A 22,506-nucleotide genomic window follows, 5' to 3' on the forward strand; every position below is an offset into this window, starting at 1 on the left:
TAAGGCAGTATGAATGTTTTAGATTTAGGCAATTTAGAGGTTTGTGTTATAATGTGAAAACATTATTGTGGATCTCATTGGTACCCACTTTCCATGTTTTACTAAGTGCCAGTGTTTTCCCTGTTGGGAGGAAACTAAGAAATTTGCTTGCTCAGTGCTGCAAATTAGGTTTCAATTCATTTCCCTCTATTTCAGCCGTAGATTTTGGACAGAATTCACTCACTCCAAGATTGTTTCATTAGTTAGCAGATAGATTGCATTTCTTCTTAGATTTAAGCTTGTTTCTTCACAATTCACTCTTTTTTGTGCCTTTATAGAGGGTGCTCGAGAGGAAGACCTTGACGCTGTGGAAGCGCAGATTGGCTGCAAGCTTCCTGACGATTATCGATGTTCATACCGGATCCACAATGGACAGAAGTTAGTGGTTCCTGGGTAAGATATTCAATGTTTTGGTTATTTTTAATGATGCAAGTTATTTTTTAGAATGAAAGTAAATAAATTGTATTTGTAGTTACCCTTAACAAATTAAAGACGCATGGAATTCCCTCTTTCTCCTTTATAGCAATCCATAAGACAAAATCTATAGCTTGAATTAGATTTTACCAAAATAAATATATCTCATAAAAACACAGTTTCTATCAATATACTGGTATAGTTAAAGTGAAGTCTGGTATGGGATGGGAGATGGGACACACAGTAAAGGTATGTGCGATATATTTTAACCAAATTCTTCAGAACTCTTGAAATGTGTATCTTATTACAGGCCAGGCAAATTATTTTGGGAGCTTGATGCAAATTCTACCTACTCTACATGTAAAGAGCAATCATTTGTCCAGAGCTGCATACACTACACTAAAGAAAATTGTTTTGTCATATTAAACACAGTCTATAATTGAATGGCCTGTTTAAAATTTAATTCTAAAAAATGAAGTATTCATTGTGGAACTTTTTTTTTTTTTTTTTTTTTTTTTTTGAGACAGGGTCTTGCTCTGTCTCCCAGCCCGGAATATAGTGGCGTGACCTCAGCTCACTGCAGCCTTGACTCCCCTGGCTCAAGCGATCCTGCCACCTCAGCTGTCCCAATAACTAGAAGTACAGGCGCACCATCACGCCCGGCTACTTTTTTGTATTTTTTGTAGAGATGGGGTCTTGCCATGTTGCCCAGGCTGGTCTTGAATTCCTGGGCTCAAGCAATTCCTGCCTCAGCCTCCTAAAGTGCTGGGATTACAGATGCAACCCACGCCTCCAGCCTTTTTTTTTTTTTTCCAAGAGATGGTGTCTTGCTATATTGCCAGGCTAGTGGTATTTAACTCCTGGGCTCAAGCAATCTTCCTGCCTCTGCCTCCCAAGTAGCTGGGGCTACAGGCATACCACTGTGCCTTGCTCAGCTTTATTTATTTGTTTTTTTAAGATTTGTTTTACAAACTCTTATTATTTTAAATTTTTATTTATTATTATTATTTTTAGAGATGGGGTCTTACTATATTGCCCAGGCTAGTCTTGAACTCCTAGGCTCAAGGGACCCTCCTGCCTCAGGCTTCCAGCCAACCATATCCACCTTACATGGTGGAACTCTTGGGTAAAAGTGGACCATGCAGTAGTCATCAGAATTCACCCACAGTTTTAGAAGGCTGTGCTTTGAATGGGCCTACTCCTTTTGCACTTTTATGAAAGTCAGCTATTTCAGAGACATTGTGCTTGTGAAATGCTAATAAGAATTTAAGGAGAACTTCGCATTGTTCTTATTGGAACCTGGTGTTCCTTTGTATGTGAAGAATCATGTGAGACTCTGTTACAATTTCAGATGAGGGTTGAATGAGTATAGGGAATCCCGGAGGTAATCACATTGAGATTACAAGGTAGCCTTCAGAAGTCAAATATTGGGGGCAGGGCACGGTGGCTCACGCCTGAAACTAGCTCTTTGGGATGCCAAGGCAGGAGGACTCCTGCAGTCAGGAGTTCAAGACCAACCTGGGTAGCATAGCAAGATCCTGCCTGTCTCTATAAAAAATTAAGTTACAAACAATTAGCCAGACTTGGTAGCATGCACCTATAGCTCCAGCTACTCGGGACCTGTGGATCTCTTGAGCTCAGGAGTTTGGGGCTGCAGTAAGCCACTGCACTCCAGCCTGGGTAACAGAACGAGATCCTGTCTCAGAAAAAGAAAGAAATCAAATATTGGGTATAGGTCAGAAACAGAAGTCAGTTAGGACTAGATGACCCTAAATTATTGGCTATTTTTTCCTATTGAACTGAAACTTGACAAAGTTGAAAAATTGTCAGATTTTAAGAGCAAACAGGAGAGAACTTTGTTAGAAGAGTTGCCCAGAACCGACATGACAAATAGGTCATAAATTGCAACCCAGGGATTTTTATCTATACATGGCTCAAGCATTGAGACTTAGGAATCTCATCAAGGAATACCTTCATACCTGTATTGCTATATGTATGTTTAATGAGATTAATTTATACCCCAGGCATCCAACTTTGTGAAAATTTGGACAAGGTTTAAGCTGCTTTACATTTATACTCTCTGGTTGCACAGGGTAAGCTAAAGGTTGTATCAAGATAAATGCATCAGATAATTTACTTCTTTAAACATTAAATTGGCCATACATACATGGCTAGCAGAACACCAGCAAATCAATATATCATGGCAAGGTGGATTCTTGAAAACAATAAAACTGTATTTCTTTTTAAAACATTGCCATTTAGACATTTAATTAATTTTTAATTTAAATCGAATCTTTTTTCCAATCAAAAGAGTTTGAATTAAATATTTAGAAATTATAGTGCTTTGGGTATTCCTGATTTGGAATTGTCATGTTAATTAGTACTCATAAAGTTGTGAGTGGGAAATTATTATTCATCAGAAAGATGAAGCACAGCTGTTTGGCACTGCCGGGTATTACATGTTTGAGTCTGTATGCTCCTCAGGTTATTGGGAAGCATGGCACTGTCTAATCACTATCGTTCTGAAGATTTGTTAGACGTCGATACAGCTGCCGGAGGATTCCAGCAGAGACAGGGATTGAAATACTGTCTGCCTTTAACTTTTTGCATACATACTGGTTTGAGTCAGTACATAGCAGTGGAAGCTGCAGAGGGCCGAAACAAAAATGAAGTTTTCTACCAATGTCCAGTAAGTAGAACGTGTGTTTAAATATGGCATTAAGATGTGTTCTGATGGTTGTATAAATGCATGCATTAGGTATTTTCAGGATTGTAGAATGGGTATAGAATATTATGCATTTTAGTCATAGACCTCTCTAACTAGAGTTAATATTCTGACATAATGGCATGGAACCCAAGAGAAAACTTGACAGTTGGACATAAAAAACTAGTGTATATACAGAGGAAAAGCTATGATTTGTCTTAAGGTATATTAAGGAAGACTAATGAGGAGCTTTTTGTTGAAGTAATTAATTGTAATATATGTTTCAGACTTGCCAAAAATTTAGCCTTTGAACATCCTTTGATTCATGCTTTGAGTGCAATAGAAACTTTTAAAACTTTCTTCAGTGAGTATTTGACATATCAAAAAATGTAGTTCTTTTTTTAGGAGACTTTTATTATTTTAATGTAACCACAGAAAATATTATGGTATTAGTTTCATTTAATAAAAATGAAAAAATAATTTTAAGTTCTCAGTAATTTCTCAGTTACACACCCTCTGCCTTCATTTTTGCCTTGATATGAACTTTTTACTTAAAAAAGGAATTTAAAATATAAAATTCTAAATTTTGGCTGGGTGTGGTGGCTGACACCTGTGATCTCAGCACTTTGGGAGGCTGAGGCAGGTGGATCAACTGAGATCAGAAGTTTGAGACCAGCCTAGCCATCATGGCAAAACCCCATCTCTACTGAAAAAAAAAAAACACAAAAATTAACCAGGTGTGGTGGCGTACGCCTGTAGTCCCAGCTACTTGGGGAGGCTGAGGCAGGAGAATTGCTTGAATCCAGGAGACGGAGGTCATAGTGAGCTGAGATCAAGCCACTGCATTCCAGCCTGGGCAACAGAGCAAGGCTCCCTCTCAAAAATAAAAAATAAAAAGAAAATGCTTTTCGTAGTTGAGACTTGTGACTCAACCTAACATTTTACATATTTAAAAAGCTTTTATAGCTTTTAACTTTTTAAAGCATTTTCATACTTTTTATCTCATTTTTGACTTGATGTCTCTGTAAGGTTGTAGGATGGTAGCTTGGTCTCTCCATTTACTGAGAAGAGTGAGTAACCTAGAATTGTTCAAATCTCTTGACTCTGATTCAGAACCCTTTCTTCTAGGGTAACAAGCCATATATCTTCTTATTTCAACTTTATTTTTATCTGTTTTGCCTCATCTCCAGGGAAAGATACAGATAATGAACAATGAAAAATTAAGTGAAATATGTTTTTATCGATTGTATTCTTTTTCTCACCTAGGACCAAATGGCTCGAAATCCAGCTGCTATTGACATGTTTATTATAGGTAGGAAAGAAAAAAGTCTTTTTTCCCGCTTCTTCTTCCTGGATATCATAAAAAAATTAAATTGGTAAAAACTTTTTCAGCCACTTTAGCAGCTGGCAATTTCATACTTGGATTTCTTTAAGGTTTGCTGGTTTATAAAGTACTGCATCTAGGTTTTCATTAAAACAGTTTTTGGATTGAATATTTTTAATTTTGAAAAAAGCCAATCCATATACAATCTCATGCTCTGAGGACTCTTCTATAAGGCAATGAAATACGCAGAATTGCTGTAAATGTGTATATATTTTTCTTAATGCACGTGTATTATTCATTATATTCATGTATAATTGGAGATACAGATACATAAAGCAACTTTAAACTTTTTCTCTTTTGGTGCTAATGCAGTAGCATTAAGATACTAAGTCACGTTAGAGACCTCTAAAGCAACAGTGTTTAGGGACTAATATAAACTCTATACCTCATAAACTCCTTGGTACAACTAGTTTTTCTTGGCCTTAAAAGAGTATTGCTTATAGGTTTTGAGAACCCTTCAATTTGTAAGTAACTACAGCTCACCCCTTTGCTATTTATCCTGTCTTGTCTTGTTTGGATTTTGGTCATCTAGAGAAGCTTCCAGACTGTCCATTCTGCTTTTTAAGGGTGCTGAGTGACATATATTAAACATCTCTATATATGAATAGTAAAGGGTCCTTATAGACTAAGGCATTTGTATTCAATTCTGTCTTCTGTCTTCTCATTGGAACTTTGAACAATGAACAATGTATCTCATTGGAACTTTGAACTCTATTTGTTCCATACTATGGCACATCCACGTTCATGGTGTACTTCACAATATCAAGATCTCACCCTTACCTAGTAAGTTATAAAAAGCTTTTAAATGTAGGTCCTAGCTTTCAGCTCACTCTGACTCATGTGGTCTCTGGTTTCTAAGTTAAGCACCCTCTGGAGCTGTTTCCTATGCTCATTGCCCTCGTTGGTATTTTTGCATAGCACACACTTTCAGAGATTACCATAGTGGCTGTGGTCCAGCAGTGCTACTCAGTTTATAAATGAAAGGCAGCCAAGTGCTAAGGTAAGCTGCTGCCCAGCCTCTGTGAGTTCCTTACTCTTAGTTTGGTGCTCATCTGACATGGTGTGTAGAACCTCACCACTCCAGCAGAGTACTAAGGTGTAATAATACTATGCCAGTAGCTGGGATTTCTCTTAAAATGGGAGAGCAAAGCAAAAGATTGAGAGACACTGAGAAGAGATGAGGTGGGAAGTTAATGCGGGGAGAAAGGACGAAAAAAGAGCTTCCTTTCAGCTGCCTTGAAAAAGCTCCAGAACCATCAGAGAGACCCCAACACATGGGCTCACTTTAAAAGGTAAATTACCTTAGAACATATAAATTGCATCTTGATTCAACTAAGTTTGTTTAGACTGGTAACACACAAAATAGCATAAACTGGTGGTCAGTGTGCTATTAATAGATATTTAAGAAAACTGGAATCTGTCAGATAAGTTTAGTAGTGAGTGCAGCCTAGTCTGTCCTCATCTTAAAGAATACACTCTGGTCCGTATTGTAATAAAATAAGGTAGATTAAAATACACCATGCCAATCTTTTTATGCAAACCACAAATTTGTCTCTACTTATATAACATTTTTTCCACAAAATATACATATATATGATTTTTTAAAATTCAGAGAAATTACTAGTGCTAAAAATGTAAAATTATACCCTCTATGAATTTTAATGACATTATATAGCTTCTTAATATCTTACTCAAAGTAGGTACATGATCAATGAACCTTGAATACAAGTGTTTAATAAATAATGGGTCAGAATGGGTCATTAATAGATATTGAGAAAAGAGCCAACTATTATAGTTTACCTTCTCTCAGTTGATGCCTTTTAAAAGCTTAAAGCCTTGTACCCTTAGATATAAGCCAAAATGTATCTTCTATCATTCCCTAAATAGAATAATTAGTAAACACTACACATTTAGCATATGACATTCAGTGTGACAGAGTGTAGAAACTGGGTTAATTGAAACCAGATTACAAAGAAATTCATTGAACAAAATTAATTAAAGGACTAATATGTTCTAGGCACTGAGATGTATTAACAGTAAATAATGGGGGGTCTGACAGACTTATGTTAAATATTACCTAGAAGGGGTAAACATTATTAATTCATGTAAATACTTGTTATAATCCAATCATTAGATCACTGATATATGGTCTGGACTAGACTGTTCCAGTAATCCTTTTCTGCTTTGAGCTGGTCACTAAGAATATGGAGGACCGCTGTGCAATTAAATCTATAGTAGTGTGCAACTAGACCACTTTGGGATTGGCTTGATGCACAGAACTCCACAATGCCATATCCCTGGTAGATGTCCAGACTGAGCCTGGCTTCTGCCAAAATTTTGTGCTTGAGTCAGGATGTACCTGGACCAGGGAAGTCTGAGAATAGGTACTGATATTTTTCTTGTAGTTTCTTCCTAGACATAGCTGTATCTTCTTTGTTCTATATGTTCAATAAATTACAGAAATAAGGCTTTTCATTCTTGTACCAGAATGAATTAAAGTTTAAAATTTGATTGTAAGTGTAAAAAAATAGTTTGAAGGTCGTTGGCGGATTCTCTAACAATAGTTGGGGGGATGAAAAGGGGGAGAATCCCAAGGAAATAAGGTAGATAGAATTGGGAATAGAAATTGACCTTATAAATGATTAGCACAATTATATCTATAAATGTTTCTAGTTTTGGTATCATACTGTAAAGTATAGAGGAATTACAATTGTTTCCTATATAGATTTTATAAAACTATTTGTTCTTTTCTTTTTTTCTCCCTTTCCTGGTTTATAGGTGCTACTTTTACTGACTGGTTTACCTCTTATGTCAAAAATGTTGTATCAGGTGGCTTCCCTATCATCAGAGACCAAATTTTCAGGTATTTTATTTAGGTCTTTTTGGATTGAAATGATTGTAAATCAGAAAAAAATTATAACTCACAGATCATGAAATGAAGTTTCCCAAGAAGGTTGGTAATAAAACCTCTCTATTGATATTGATAATAGAAGATTGTCTTCAATCTCACTATTTTATTCTCACCTTAAAGCCAAACATCTAAATGCTTAGACAACTGGTATTTTTCCTATCCGGAAGAATCAAGAAAAAGGTGATTTTGATTTAGAAACTATGGGTTAATAGTATCTATATAATTTATTTTTGAAAAAAAAAAGTTATTTGGCAACTGATAGATTTATTATGAATAGCAAGTCAGTAACTGTTAATTCCTGGCAAATATTTATTATCTCTGAATGGAACATTCAGGTATTTTAGATAGTATTGGAGGTAATACTGGTTCATAATAGCCTGGTTGGCAGAAATGATAGACTGATTATACATTAGAGGCTTCTGGGAACAGCATACTTGCACATTTTTATTGTCAGAGCCATCATTTAGCATTAGCCATCATGTAGCTGGGTTTTCAGATGTCCCAAAAGTTTCCTTAGCCCTGGAAACTGAATAAGCTCATTTTTGTTTCCAAGCTAATTACCAGTCCATTATTGGAACCACTGATCATTGAACCTTGATTGCTGTCATTACTGATCCAGAGTTACCAAGGTTTTATAGTTTGTTTCTAGTTTCCTTCTAAGTTTAATAGGACTATACCCAAATATTATTGAACTTTTCTGAGTCTGAAATACGATTTAAATTTTTCGTCCTAAAGTATAACCTATTTTGCATTGTATCTTTTAAATCCTGTAGATTTTAAAATGTTTAATTTTTAAATTACCTAGATATGTTCACGATCCAGAGTGTGTAGCAACAACTGGGGATATTACTGTTTCCGTTTCCACATCGTTTCTGCCAGAACTTAGCTCTGTACATCCACCCCACTATTTCTTCACATACCGAATCAGGTGAGAATTTTAAATGGGGTCGCCTTTCAGTTAATGGTGGGATATATCCAATGGACATGTTGCTATTGTCCCATTAGACATGATATGTAAGACACATTTTGAAAGAACTTGCTGAAGTTGGGAGGAAGGTGGATACATTTTCTCTAAGATAGTGGTCATGGAGGACTTGGACTTCATATTAACCTCTAAGTTATTTAAGTTATTTCTTGAAAATATACTGGGTATTAAGTATTGTGCCAGGTACTGTGGAAATGGACCACTAAGTTGTAGTCGTCATTAAAGCTCTAAGTTGTAATGTATTCTAGAAGCTGTCAAATTGCCATAATAAAGTCATGCATTTTAAATTTCATGTGGCCTATTTATATTCAATTAAAAAAATCTAATAAATGTGTATTGCGTGCTTCACGGATGCCAGACATAGTGTTAGACATTGAATTTTATTAAATAAGAAGCAAATATTTTAAATTTATATTAGTTAGAAGTATTCTGTGCTATGACACAAAGATAACTCATTGCCCTAAGGGATTAAGAATACTGTGTTTTAAAATATATTTTTATGTGTTTTATGTTATATATAAGTATATTTTAAAATACACATACATGCATATATGCATACTGGAAGTATTTTAGTAAAATATAACTACCTGGAAGCATCCTAGGATTTAGATACTGTATGCAACCTTTGCTGTATCCAAGTACACATGTATAGATACTTGTTTTACTTGTTTGATTTAGATCCTGCCTAGGATTGAGATGTGCTCAAAATAAACATATCAACGCATACTTATAGGATACTCAGAGTGAAAATAAGAGACACTAGATTCCTAGGGAAAGGGGAAAGCGATAGCATTGGGAAACAGAGTCAAAGTGTAATCCCAGGCTGGACGTGGTGGCCCACGCCTATAGTCGCAGCACTTTGGGAGGCCAAAGTGGGAGGATTGTTTGAGCTTAGGAGTTCAAGACCAGCCTGGACAACATAGTGAGACCTTGTCTCTACAAAAATTTCAAAAAAAATTATCCTGGTATAGTGGCACATGCCTGTAGTCCAGGCTACTGGAGGGGCTGAGGCAGAAGGATGGCTTCAGCCTAGGATGTCAAGGCAGCAGTGAGCCCAAGATTATGCCACTGCACTCCAGCCTGGGTGGCAGAGTGAGACCCTGTCTCAAACAAAAAAAGTGTAATCCCAGTAACTGGTGCCGTTTTGCCTTAAACTTTCTAGAAACTAATGGAAAAAAGGGAAATGGGTTGTATAGCCTTATGCAGTTAAAGAGAGTTTCAGTTCTCCAGAAGTTTTTCATGGCACTATCTTCTAGAAAGCATTTGCCAAATTGATCTTTATTTGAACAGCAAAAGATTGTTGTTACCATTATGTTGCATATTTTGTGTTGCCCTTTCTATTGTTGATCCACACTGACAGTCAAATGCGTAAGTTGAGTAAAAGCATTTTTGTAGAGGGATCCAGCTAATGAAGCCAGTATCTTTGAGAACTTAGAAAAATAGATGGCTAACATGGACTTTGGGTTGGGTTTCTTAATTTTTTGGAAATTTTTCTTCATAGTGTTAGCCTGAATAGTGTATCTCTTAAACCAAAGAAACAAGCCAGATTTTTGTCTCTACCACCCCATTCCCTTCTCTAGGATTGAAATGTCAAAGGATGCACTTCCTGAGAAGGCCTGTCAGTTGGACAGTCGCTATTGGAGAATAACAAATGCTAAGGGTGACGTGGAAGAAGTTCAAGGACCTGGAGTAGTTGGTATGGAACCCAAGATTTAGGTTTATACATTAATTCCTTAGAAGAAGTCTTAGACTTTGCATCATAAATATAACATAAAAGGTCATTATCCTATTAATTTAATCCCTTAAGCATTAACTTTTCTAAAATAATAGCAAACTCAATTATTCAGGGATTGATTTCCGTTTCTGTGGATCACCTGGGGTTCTTTGCTTTTCCTTCATTTTTTTTTTAACTGGTTCATTATTCATTATATTTTGTGGGTTAGAACACATAGGGCAGAAAGGGGAAATAAATTTTGTATTGGTCATGTTTTTTTGAAGTTTGGGGGGAAATGTTAAAATTAATGGCATGAATTTTTATTGTTTGTGGATTTCAGTCACTTTAGTTGTGGTTACCATTGTCATTTGGCTTTCTTAAAGATTATGATTATCTGAAGTCTCTGAGCCCTCAGATTCTTCAGGTTTGAATATGTGCCCCAGGAAAATAACATATTTATGCTATGTACTTCTGTTATCAGTCCTAAGCATATGCAGAATCCAGTTTAAGGTTTTCTAAATTCATTGCTATGAATAGATCTACATGTTTACTTAACAAATTTTTTTTCCTGGGCTTGAGTCCAGGAATATTTTCTGGATCTAGTGCTAAGAGAGAGGCTTTATTAAACCACAGTTCTTTTTCTGCCATTTGGTCCAGTGGTGTAAGGACTCTCCCTTGTGAGTGGCATTTTGTCTGATCTGAATGCTTAGGATGCATCTTCACAGTTTTAGGTTTCTGTTTCTTGCTACTTTAAAAATATTTAGATTACCCTTATCTCTGTTTGAACTGGTGTCTGTAATGCTTTTTATTACTCATATTTTAAAGGTTGTGTCTTCAATGCCTCAAAGCTTTTTGAAAAAGAAACATGCCTGTTCTGTTCTGTTTTGTTTGTTTGTTTGTTTGTTTTCACTAGATACTTCCCACCTTCTACATTGTAGGGAATTTGAGGAATACATTAAAAAAATGTTGAGAGGGCTAGGCGCAGTGGCTCCTACCTGATATCCCAGAACTTTGGGAGGCCAAGGTGGGCGAATCACCTGAGGTCGGGAGTTTCAGACCAGTCTGACCAATGTGGCAAAACCCTGCCTCTACTAAAAATACAAAGATTAGCCGGGCATGGTGGCAGGCACTTGTAATCCCAGCTACTTGGGAGGCTGAGGCAGGAGAATCGCTTGAACCTGGGAGGTGGAGGTTGTAGTGAGCTGAGATCATGCCACTGCACTCCAGCCTGGGCAACAGAGCAAGACTCTATCTCAAAAAAAAAAAAAAAAAAGTGAAGAGGAATAAAATACCTACTCATTGTCCTATCACTGTCAACATTTTGTTACATTTTCTTTTGGAATTTTTTTGCTAACTGTGCATTTACTATTACGTAGTTTACATAATGCCATGGAGACCATACCTTATTTATTGTAATAAATGAATTTTATACTTTGGTTTATTGTTACTGTTTTCCCTGCAGGTGAATTTCCAATCATCAGCCCAGGTCGGGTATATGAATACACAAGCTGTACCACATTCTCTACAACATCAGGATATATGGAAGGATATTATACCTTCCACTTTCTTTACTTTAAAGACAAGATCTTTAATGTTGCCATTCCCCGATTCCATATGGCATGTCCAACATTCAGGGTGTCTATAGCCCGATTGGTAAGTTAAATTTTCCTCTAGTGCTGATTTACGTGACTTTGTAGGGTTAACACTGCAAATAAGGCAGGCAAGTAGTTAAGTTTATAAATTGCATTCCAGAGAACCGTAGAGATTTTGAGGAAATATCTTGGGGGTCATGTGAATTTATTGAGAGAAATGGACAAGTAAATGAGGCTCCATAGTCTCTAACCAGAGAATTTCTGCTATCTGTTTTAAAGATTCAACAACTTTTTCACTGTTCAGTGGCCTAAATGTTTTAGATTAGGAGAAATACCACATTAGACCAGTTAGAATCAGCTTTAAGACTGGGAAAACAACTTCTTACAGTGTTTTTGCTCAAACTTCCAATTTAATGTCAAATAAACAAATATTCCAGAAAGATCATTATAAAGAAAATTTAATGTGTAGATGTATACTTTTGGCAGTCTCTCTGGGATCATTTCTTAAGTCAACTAGGTATATTATTAAAATCTTGTTTTTAGGGTTACCTTATGACAAGTGTAACAGTAACCCCAATCTTAGAGACTATAACATGATTAAAGAAAATTATGAAGCTCCAGTTATACAATGGGGATAAAATATGAATTATATACCCAGAGTGCAATTGAGTTGTAGGTGTTGAATCTTTGGAAAATACCCTCTAGCTTCTGGAATGACCCTGATGGATGGGTATAAATTTGGGGAGATGGACATGATATTAATCTGACCCAGAGCTGACACATTTTCAACTCCAGTTTGGAAAGAGAAGGCTGATAATGAGACTTTGGGCCATTACCTGTGTGGCATATCTAGTGAAAAGAATCTACAGTGTGCGTTTGGAAGTGAAGATTTAGCTTTCTTCCCAGTGGAGGAATGCCAGAAACTGTATTTCCAGTACTGGGAATTTGCTACTTAGGATAACAGAATTCCTTTTTTGACTGGCCCAGTATCTGTATGAGTTTGGAATAATCTTATCCTTACATGTTTGATATGATTCATCAGTGAAGTTATCAGGGGCTAGAGTTCTGTTTGTGGAAAAATTTTGAAATTTGAATTTAAATTCTTTAATATTCATATTTTCTATTTCTTCTTGTTTCAGTTTTGGTAATTTGTGCCTTTCAAGGAATTTGTCCATTCCATCTAAATGTTGAATTTATTGGTATAAAGTTATTGACAGTATTCCCTTGATATCCTTTTAATGGCTACAAAAGCCATAATCACATGTCCTCTTTTGTTCTTAATATTGTTAATTTATATCTTTTGTTCATTGCTTTAGCTAGGGGTTTATAATTTTTATTGATCATTTAAAGGAGCAACTTTTGGTTTTACTAATTTTCTCTATTTGCTTATTTTCTATTGCATTGATTTTTGCAGTTATCTTTATTTCTTTCCTTCTACTTTGAGTTTAATTTGCTTTTCTTCTAGCTTTTTTAAGGTAGAAGTTTATATTAGTAATTTTAGACCTTTTTTCTCTCCAAGCACTGTTTTAGCTGCATTTCACAAGTTGTGATGTGTTTTCATGAACGTGTAGTTCAAAATAGTGTTAGATTTCCCTTGTAATTTAATTTTGATCTATGACTTTTCTAGAAATGTGTTAATTTTCAAACATTTGGGGAGTTTTCAGTTATCTTTTGACTATTGATTTTTTAAATTTATTGTGGTTAGAGAATTTGCTCTGTATTTTCAATCCTAAATGTTTTATGGCCCAAAATTATGGTTTATCTTGGTAAATGATCCTTGTATATTTGAAAATAATGTACATTCTGCTATTTTGGGTAATATTATTCTACAAATGATAGGTCAAATTGGTTGACAGTGTTTTTCAAGTCTTCTGTATACTTGTTGATTTTTTTTTTTTTTTTTTGGTCTTTGTCCTATCAACAAGTGAGAGATGATTGTTGAAATCTACAAATATAATTATAGTTTTTTGTTTCTCTTTTTAGGCCTATCAGGTTTGCTTCATGTATTTTGAAGCTGTATAATTATATGCAAATATGCTAAGGATTATGATGTATTTTTAATGACATAATTCTTTCATCATTATGAAATCTCCATCTTTATTGCTGATAATATTCCTTGTCCTAAAGTTTAAAGAGCATTGAGGTTTGTTTTGGTAGGCAGTTGAGTTACTATTGGGTCAACTTGATCCTTTGGCATCTTGTTTGTTTTTAATGTTTGTTAGGGTGGGTGTAAAGTAGTCTTTATTTAAGGACAGCGGTTGTCAACTTTCAGTCTCATGACCCCCTGAAACTCTAAAAACTTACTGAGGACTCCGAAGAATTCTTGCTTATGTTGATTGTATTAACACTTACCATATCAGAAATTAAAACTGAGAAAGTTTTACAAGATTTACTTATTAGTTCCTTTTTAAATGACAATAATAAACCCATTTCATGTTCAGCTCTCCCTTAACTATGTTCTTTCTTATTAGTTTTCGTTTCCTTCTAACCACAAATAAACATATAAAATCTTGACCTACCTTGTGGAAAATGTTTTCTCTCAAGGATGAGAAATAAAATGAGAATTCTGGACTTACTTCTTACCGACATTAAAAAAGCCATGGGGGTTGTATTTGTTGACCTTTCCTGTTTGAATATTAGTTTCCTGATATGGAGAATTGTTCTGCTTTTTCATCCTCTACCAGTCTGATTAATTCGTAGGCTTAACACTTCCTTTTTCTTTCTCCTTGGAATGCCTCTTGGAAATATGCATTAGTTGGTCTTATGTCTTTTCTTGGTCTAGGTGGTATGCGTGTTTGGCTTGTTGGGGGCACTTTTAGAGGCTCCGGCTGCACATTTCCACTCTCTGTGTGTTCCTTTCTGCATCTGCTGTGTGTGTGTGTACACTTCTTTTCTGAGCAATCTCTCTCCTTAGCCACATTGAGTTCTTTAACAGTTTTTCTGTTTTCTTCTTCATTAAGATAATTAATAATCATACTACTCAGATAACATGTTTTAGAACTTCCCAAGCCTTTCCCTTTCCCACCTTTTGGACCTCCTAACTGAATTTCAAAGTCTTTATTCCTTAGATTAAACAAATAAATCCAAAGATAAAAAGAATGTAATGTCTTATAAGTCATATCAGTGTATATTTTCTCTGTTATTGTTAGTGTTATAATAAATCCTAAGTGACACATTTCCTTTCTCCTACATTAATTCATTTGCTTGTACAACAGCTATTTATTGAGTACTGTGATAAACAATATAATCAAATTCCCTGCCTTGAAATTTACATTCCAATTCAAAGAAACAAACTGTAACAATAAACACTGTGTCCTTATGTTAAGTAGTAATAAGTGCTATGGAGAAACAGCAGAGTAAAAGAGATAAAGAATGTATTGTTAGGTTGTTCTAATATAAAGATGGGTCAGGAGAGACCTCAGTGACATTTAAGCTGAAACGTGAAAGGAGCAGAGGGAATTAGGTGGATATGTGGGAGACAAGTGTTTGAAGCAAAGGAGCAGCACATGTGGAGGTTCTGAAACAATAATGTGCTTGGTGTGCTTGACCCAAGGAGGCCAGTGTAGCTGGAGTGCAGTGAACTACAGGGAGAGGGGCTAGAGATGAGATCAGAGGGATAATGGGGTGCTGGATCACGCAACACCATAAAAGCCTTGGTGGAAGGACTGTGGCTGACATCATGCCCCAGGTTGCCCCATACTTTCCAGAGTACCCAGTAGGTCCTTACTGTTCAGAATTCTGTTCAATGTAGCAACTCCTCCCATTGTGTCTCAAATGTGTGAGAGAGAACATTGACAGCAGAGTAAGTCACGGCTTGAGTAGAGACATTGCATGGGCAGAATTGACATTTCCAAGAGATACTCAGATGCACGTTCAACATCACTACTGTCCTAATCTGAGAGCCTCCATCAAGGTAATTTAAAAATAGAGGCTGTCATTTCCCTCCAGTGTGGGTTGATCTTAGGTATGTACTTAAAATGAATTGGCAAAGTGACACTGTGATTTCTGAGTTAGAAAAAGGTAATATTCCTTCAGCCTAGAGTTCTCTCTGTCTCTCCTGGGACATGTGTCTTTGACACCCTGAGCCACCATGGAAGACGTCCAGCTACCATGAAGCCATCATGCAGAAGAGACCATGTAGAGACATCACATAGAGATAGAGGGAGGCACCCAGGAGCCCCAGCTGTTTCAGATTCCAGATATTTGGATCATCACGCGCGGGTACCAGAGATGTGAATGAAGATGCTCGTGAAATGACTGCAGTTCCACCTACCATCTGACTGCAACGTCACGGGAGACCCCAACCCAGAACCACTCCACTGAATACCTCCCAAATACTAACCCACATGAACCATGAGAGATAATAATGACTGTTGTTGTTTCAAGCCACTAAAAAAATAAAAGTATTTTTTTAAAAAGTAGAGGCTACTGATGGTTGAATTGAAATGATGTGTCTTTATAGTAGGAGCTCAATAAAAATCTTAAGAGTTCTTGTTGGCAGTGCATAAAAGTTACCAGTAGAGGTCATACTTGATTAATATTTTTATATCCTCTTTTCTGTAAGTATATAGATTAATAATTATTATTCAGTGTATGAATATAAGTTCAGTAAAACTGTATCTTGGATTGTTACAAGTGGTCTGTTTGCTACCTTCTATGAATTACCAACTACTGTATAAAAAATAAGTACTGGCTTAGTGAAATATTCATCCATTAAAACCATACTGAGCCGGGCTGCGTCGCATGCACCTGTAGTCCCAGCTACTCGGGAGACTGAGGTGGGAGAATTGCTTGAGCCCAGGAGTTCGAGGCTAGCCTAGGCAACATAGCAAGAACTTGTCTCTAAGAAAATTTTAAAATAAACAATTGTTTAAAAAAGAAGATCTTCCATTAAACAACAACAACAAACACCACACTGAGCATTATTTAACACAAGATACAAAATCCACTCCAGAATGTTGCATCAACATGTGTGTTGTGAGAATGCACTGTTCAAGTCTATGGAAATTCACATTTGGCATGTCTGGTTGTTTGAATTCTAGATAAATGAGAATTTACATGAAATAACTGTTAAAAAAACTGATAGATGCTCTTCTTATCAAAAGATTGTTTTCTCTTTAAAGGAAATGGGTCCTGATGAATATGAAGAGATGGAAGAAGAGGAGGAGGAGGAAGAAGAGGAAGACGAGGATGATGATTCAGCAGATATGGATGAATCAGATGAAGATGATGAAGAGGAGAGACGGAGGAGAGTCTTTGATGTTCCCATTCGCAGACGCCGTTGCTCACGCCTTTTTTAGCAAACCTTCTGCTGATGGAAGCACTAGGATGATTCTAGGCTGTTAAATAGATTTCTCAATAATGTAAATAACTAAATTGTTCTCTGCATATAGCAGGAAAACTAGCATGAAATATTGTTTCAGGCCCTGGGTTCTGTGTGACACTACATTAGGAATTGGATTGTTTGGGTTTGCTTTGTGTGTTTGAGGTAGAGGAGGAAATGGGAATCTTTTTTTTCTCTTCCAGGAGTCAATGGAAGAATAGTTCTCTAGCTAAGGAACAGACATACCTTTGTTTTCAAATATTTTATACTTACAAAAATCTAGAAATGGAGAGGGAATTGTTTTGAATAAGGATTTAAAATACCTGCACAAGGATAGAGAGAAACTATGTGACTGATTCTGTGAAAAGACTTGCAGTTGTGAGTTATTTAGAAATGATCAAAATTTGTAATTAGGCTAATCCATTTAGTGATTCCTAATATTTTGTACTCACAGAGAACTAATTGACTAAACAACTTGAACGCTAGTGGTTTGTCCTTAGACAATCTGTCTTTGAATTTAAAGTCTTTATCGCTAAGACCTTGACTTTAAATTTTTCATCACTACGACCTTGAATTTAATTTCAGGTCTTCAACATGATGACCTTGAATTTAATTTAAAGTCTTCAACACTATGCGCTTTATCACATTATTCACAGATGCATTTTTGAAATGTAGTATGTAAAAGTATGTAATGTGCTGTTTGTTAACAAAAGATTGTTCACAACATCTCATGTAGTTTAAATTTGTAAATACTGCTGCTGTTTTGGTTCTCCTTTATACATTTGACTGTCTTTGTGATAAGTGACATGAATTTTATGTTAGGATTAAGTATGTTTTCCTGAAACTTGGATTTTTTTTTTTGTAATTATATAATTGAGAGTTAAGAATGAAATACTTCAAGTGTTAAAAAACTCACATTTTAAAAACAAATTTTGGTTCCAACTCTGTATTTTGTATAATTGCCTGTTTTCCATAAACTAGTATTAGTCAGCCTTTGCTTTTAAGGTAGAAGATGGGATGGATTCTTGGTGACCTGCTGCAAATGTAGCAGGCCCGCTCAAAGTCATCTCCTAGCTTTGACTGTACCCTCTTGTGTGCTCCACCGTCCATTTTCCCCAATAACAGTTATTTTGTAGAGAAAACTATAAGAAAAGGAAGTGGCATTCAAGGCTAAGCAGCCGCCATTAGGGACCATGAAGACAAACTTACCCTTTCATATTCACACATGTCACAATGTTCTGAAATAGACTGTCATTTTTCCTGTTTACTTTTCATTTAGTAGAATATAATCAGGCTATCAAATCCTATTATGGCTATGTTTTTAAAATTTTTTTATTTTTTATTTTTTGAGATGGAGTCTCGCTCTCTCACCCAGGCTGGAGTGCAGTGGCGCCATCTCGGCTCACTGCAAGCTCCGCCTCGAGGGTTCACGCCATTCTCCTGCCACAGCCTCCCGAGTAGCTGGGATTACAGGTGCCTGCCACGAGGACCGGCTAATTTTTTTGTATTTTTAGTAGAGACAGGGTTCACCATGTTAGCCAGGATGGTCTTGATCTCCTGACCTCGTGATCTGCCTGCCTCAGCCTCCCAAAGTACTGGGATTACAGGCGTGAGCCACCACACCTGGCAGCTATCCTTTTTTGAAAATAAGTCAATTGTCTTTGTTTAGTTTGTTATAACAAAATAGATTGAGTAATTTACAAACAATAGAGATTTATTGCTCACAGTTCTGGAGGGTTGGAAGTTCAAGGCATCAGCAAATTTGGTGTCTGGTAAGTACCCTCCCTCTGCTTCAAAGATGGTACCTTCTTGCCGTGTCTTTATGTAGTGGAAAGGGCAAACAAACTTCCTCAGGCCTCTTTTGTAAGGGCACTAATCCCCTTCATGAGGGCAGAGCCTAAAGGCCCTACTTCTTAATATTATTGCTTTAGGGATTGGATTTCAACAATTTGGGGGAACACAAACATTCAGACCATAGTGTCAAACCACTTAATTTTTTCAAAACCAAACTTTTCCAATAAAGCAGTAATCAAAAACTAGTAAACCTTGGCAATTAAAGCTGGCCCTGGAATCCCCTGCCAGTTTTTCTTTCTCTTCTGGATGACCTATTTCCAGAGTACTTACGATGCCCCAAATCTCCCTTCCAACCCTGTGTAACCCTTGCTCTTCAGAATGCTTTGATTTGCTTTATCTTCTCGTCAGAATTCACATTCTCTTATTTGTTGAATGAGTGACCTTTAGTTCATACTAAGGTGTAGTTTTTTGTTTGTTTTTTTCCAGACAGTCTCTCTCTGTCTCCCAGACTGGAGTGCAGTGGCATGATCTTGGCTGACTCCAACCTCCGCCTCCCAAGTTCAAGTGATTCTCATGCCTCGGCCTCCAGGGTAGCTGGGATCACAGGTGTGCACCACCATGCCCTTTTTTGCAATTTTAGTAGAGCCAGGGTTTTGCTGTGTTGACCAGGCTGGTCTCAAACTCCTGTCTTCAAGTGATCCTCCTGCCTCAGGCTCCCAAAGTGTTGGGATTACAGGCATGAGCCACTGCCCCGGCCTAACATGAAGTTTGCTGGTAACAAGCTTCTGTATTTTCTGCCATTGGCAAGAATACTTATTCGCACATAACAGGAATTTAACAGTTGGCATTAACATTGCCCAAACCAGACTCTACTTTTGGTGGAGAAAAGGCCATTTCTGACTCTGAGGCCCCTTGAAAACACAACCGATTTTTTTTTTACTAATTTCTCTGAGGCTTGATGTATCACTAGAATAAGACAAATACCTAAATTAACGTAGCTTAAATAGTTTGGGGGTGGTTATTCTTGCGAATAGTCAGAGGTAGCTAGTTCAAGGCTGACATGATGACACAGTGGTGTTATCAACAGTTCAGATTGGCTCCATCTTTCTGTCCTGCCATCCTTAGCACAAGACTTTTCCTCTCAAAGAAGATCATGGTTGCATACTGGCTGCTGCAGTCATATTGTATTCACAAAAGGATGATGATAACAAGGTAAAACGAAGTAGAAAATGAAAAGTGAGACATGAGGCTGGAGAGGTAAACTAGTCAGGTCTCTAGCAGCTGTGTGGAAGGCAAGCAGGGAAGGCACAGGGGATGCAGGAATAAACATGGGCAACATGGGGGCCTGGTATAAAGGAATTGTAATGGCTCAAGTAACACAAACTACAGATCTGAATTAGCACAGTAGCAATGTGAAGAGGGAATGAAAGTGAGATACTGAAATGGTAAAATAGGCAGGAATGGCTGAGTAGATGTGAGGAAGTGGAAGAGGTCAATGTTGATTCCTAGGTTTCTGTTTCATTTATGAAAAAAATGCAGGAAAAGCAGTCAATCTTTAAAGATGAATTCAGATTTGTGCACATTACACACAAGATGTCTGTGGAACATGTAAGTGGAGACGTCCAGCAGTCAGCTGGATATGAATATTAAGATAGGAGGAGTGGGCAGGGATGGAGATTGAGACTTTTGAATCATCTGTAAACACATACATCCTGAGGTAAAAGAGTAGGTACACTATTAGGTACACTATAGTCTCCCAGGGAGCACACATAGCCATGGTTCTCAGTCTAATCCTGGGACACCAAATTATTAGTGGGTAAAGGAAAAGAATCTCAAGACCAAATGGTCAAGAAACTGGGAACTAAACCAAGAGAGAGTGGCATATCAGAAGCCAAGCGTGTCAAGGAAGGAATAGCTAATAGGATGTGTGTAAGGTAATGCACACGAAAGAGCTTTGGAAATCATCTTAGGAAATATACAGTATTAGCTGTTTTAAGGAGACATGCTTTAAATATCAAAGCAAGTCATCCTGATTTTAAAAACTCTCACTTGTATAGAGGAATACCAGGATTTGAGCACCACCAAATGGAACTCATTCCCTGACATCCCAAAGCCATCAGAATGATAGTAGAAGACACATGTCAAGACAGTTACCATATGATTTGCCCTAAAAGAGATTCAGTAATCTATGATTTCCCCTGCTTAAATTTTATCTCACGCCTTCTTCCCTGACCAGTTCAACAGGAGCAGCCCTTAGATGCAATATCGTGTCACTCTTACCCTCAAAGTGTGTCTCATGCTTTCCAACAGGGGCCATCCTCTTGGAGGAAGACTTGTACTTTTGGCCTGTAGCCCCACCCTCCCTCCTATGGCGTTCTTACAGCCAGTTCTTCAGTGAATGGGACACTTTCCAAATATAATAGCAAATGGAAACTTCTAATTACATCTGCACATATTAATGTTCCAAATGGTGGTTCCGGTTCTGGTGAGTGCTTATAATTTTTTGTTACCTCAGCATCCATTTTCAAATATGTTTAACTTTTAATAACAGAAGCAGGTCTCAATCACCACTGACAGTTTCCAATACTATACCCCACGCAAATGTCTCCAGCTGGTGGCCAGACATAAACATGAAGTGACGTGATATTAAGGCACTGCTGCGGCTTCAAACTCGGGTTCAAGTTCCTTCAGCCTCTGCCTTTTCACCTGCTTGCTTTAAATCCACCAGTTAGAGCTCTCCAGGGGAAACTTACCCGGATAAAGTTGCTGACCCAAAGGTGGGTAGGTGGGTCCCTCCCTCCCCTCTCCCTGTGCTCCCTGATCTCTCTCTCTCTCTCTCTCTCTCTCTCTCTCTGTGTGTGTGTGTGTGTGTGTGTGTCCTGTAGGCATGCTGTGTACCACCCAGGGTCCCTAAGTACTAAAAACTCTTAAACTTTCACACCGCTGTGTCATTGAAACCATGCCTACAATCCAGTCCCTGAGGGCGAGGCCACCCTGAAGGGACAGACTCATGCAGGCGGATCCCCTGATCCCCTGCTCTTGCTCTTCTGTCCCTGTCGCTGGTGGTTGCTGGGGAACAGTAGCTACCAGCTAAGTTGATAGAGACACTCGAAGAGGTTCATTCAAAACACTGGTCCCTGAGCAGCCCAGTAAGCTTTTAAACGCATAACATTTTGTTTGGGTTTCAAACAAGTCACAAGACACGGATGCGGCTGTGGCTGATGGCTATTTGGATGCTGCCCAAGCCTGGCAGCAGGAAGCAGCTTCAGACTGCAGCAGGGCCGCATAGCCCGACAGCCAGGCCTTGGGGCACCCAGGGCACCAGCAAGACGCACAGAAACGTTTTGAAAAACATTTTAATATACTTAAAAAAAAAACATAAAAGGGAAAATCAGAAGTCTTTGGAAGTTTCCTACTGTTTTTATGTCCCATAGCAAATCCGAGGAGGACGCTGCAAACTTTCAGGTCCCTGGCGTTTTGAAGGTGCTCATTGGGTCCTGGCCACCCGGACTGCTCAGAACCTGAGCTGGGAGGCTGAGTTCCGCGCGAGGGGTGGAGGGAGGGGAGGGGGTTCCTGCCGAGGCGTGGCCGCGCGGTGCGGGAGCCTGGAGCCTAGGAGGGCAAGGGCATCCTGAGGGGCGGATCC

The 22,506-nt window shown here is 37.7% G+C and overlaps 1 protein-coding gene across 3 annotated transcripts in view; it reads left to right on the plus strand.

Annotated features, from left to right (window-relative positions):
• The window catches only part of FBXO3 (F-box protein 3), a 34,183-nt gene extending 16,239 nt beyond the window's left edge, over window positions 1-17,944 (plus strand). Inside the window, exons 4-11 of one of the 3 annotated variants that reach the window (XM_015114495.3) lie at window positions 318-432; window positions 2,938-3,142; window positions 4,424-4,469; window positions 7,320-7,404; window positions 8,258-8,380; window positions 10,018-10,133; window positions 11,614-11,804; window positions 12,883-16,162. In XM_015114495.3, the coding sequence (XP_014969981.1) occupies window positions 318-432; window positions 2,938-3,142; window positions 4,424-4,469; window positions 7,320-7,404; window positions 8,258-8,380; window positions 10,018-10,133; window positions 11,614-11,804; window positions 12,883-12,891 (890 nt within the window). In that variant the 3' untranslated portion in view covers window positions 12,892-16,162. 3 annotated transcript variants of the gene reach the window in all.
• The last annotated feature ends 4,562 nt before the right edge of the window (window positions 17,945-22,506 follow it).

This window comes from Macaca mulatta, chromosome 14 (genome assembly GCF_049350105.2).
Source record: "Macaca mulatta isolate MMU2019108-1 chromosome 14, T2T-MMU8v2.0, whole genome shotgun sequence".
Classification (NCBI taxonomy): domain Eukaryota; kingdom Metazoa; phylum Chordata; class Mammalia; order Primates; family Cercopithecidae; genus Macaca; species Macaca mulatta.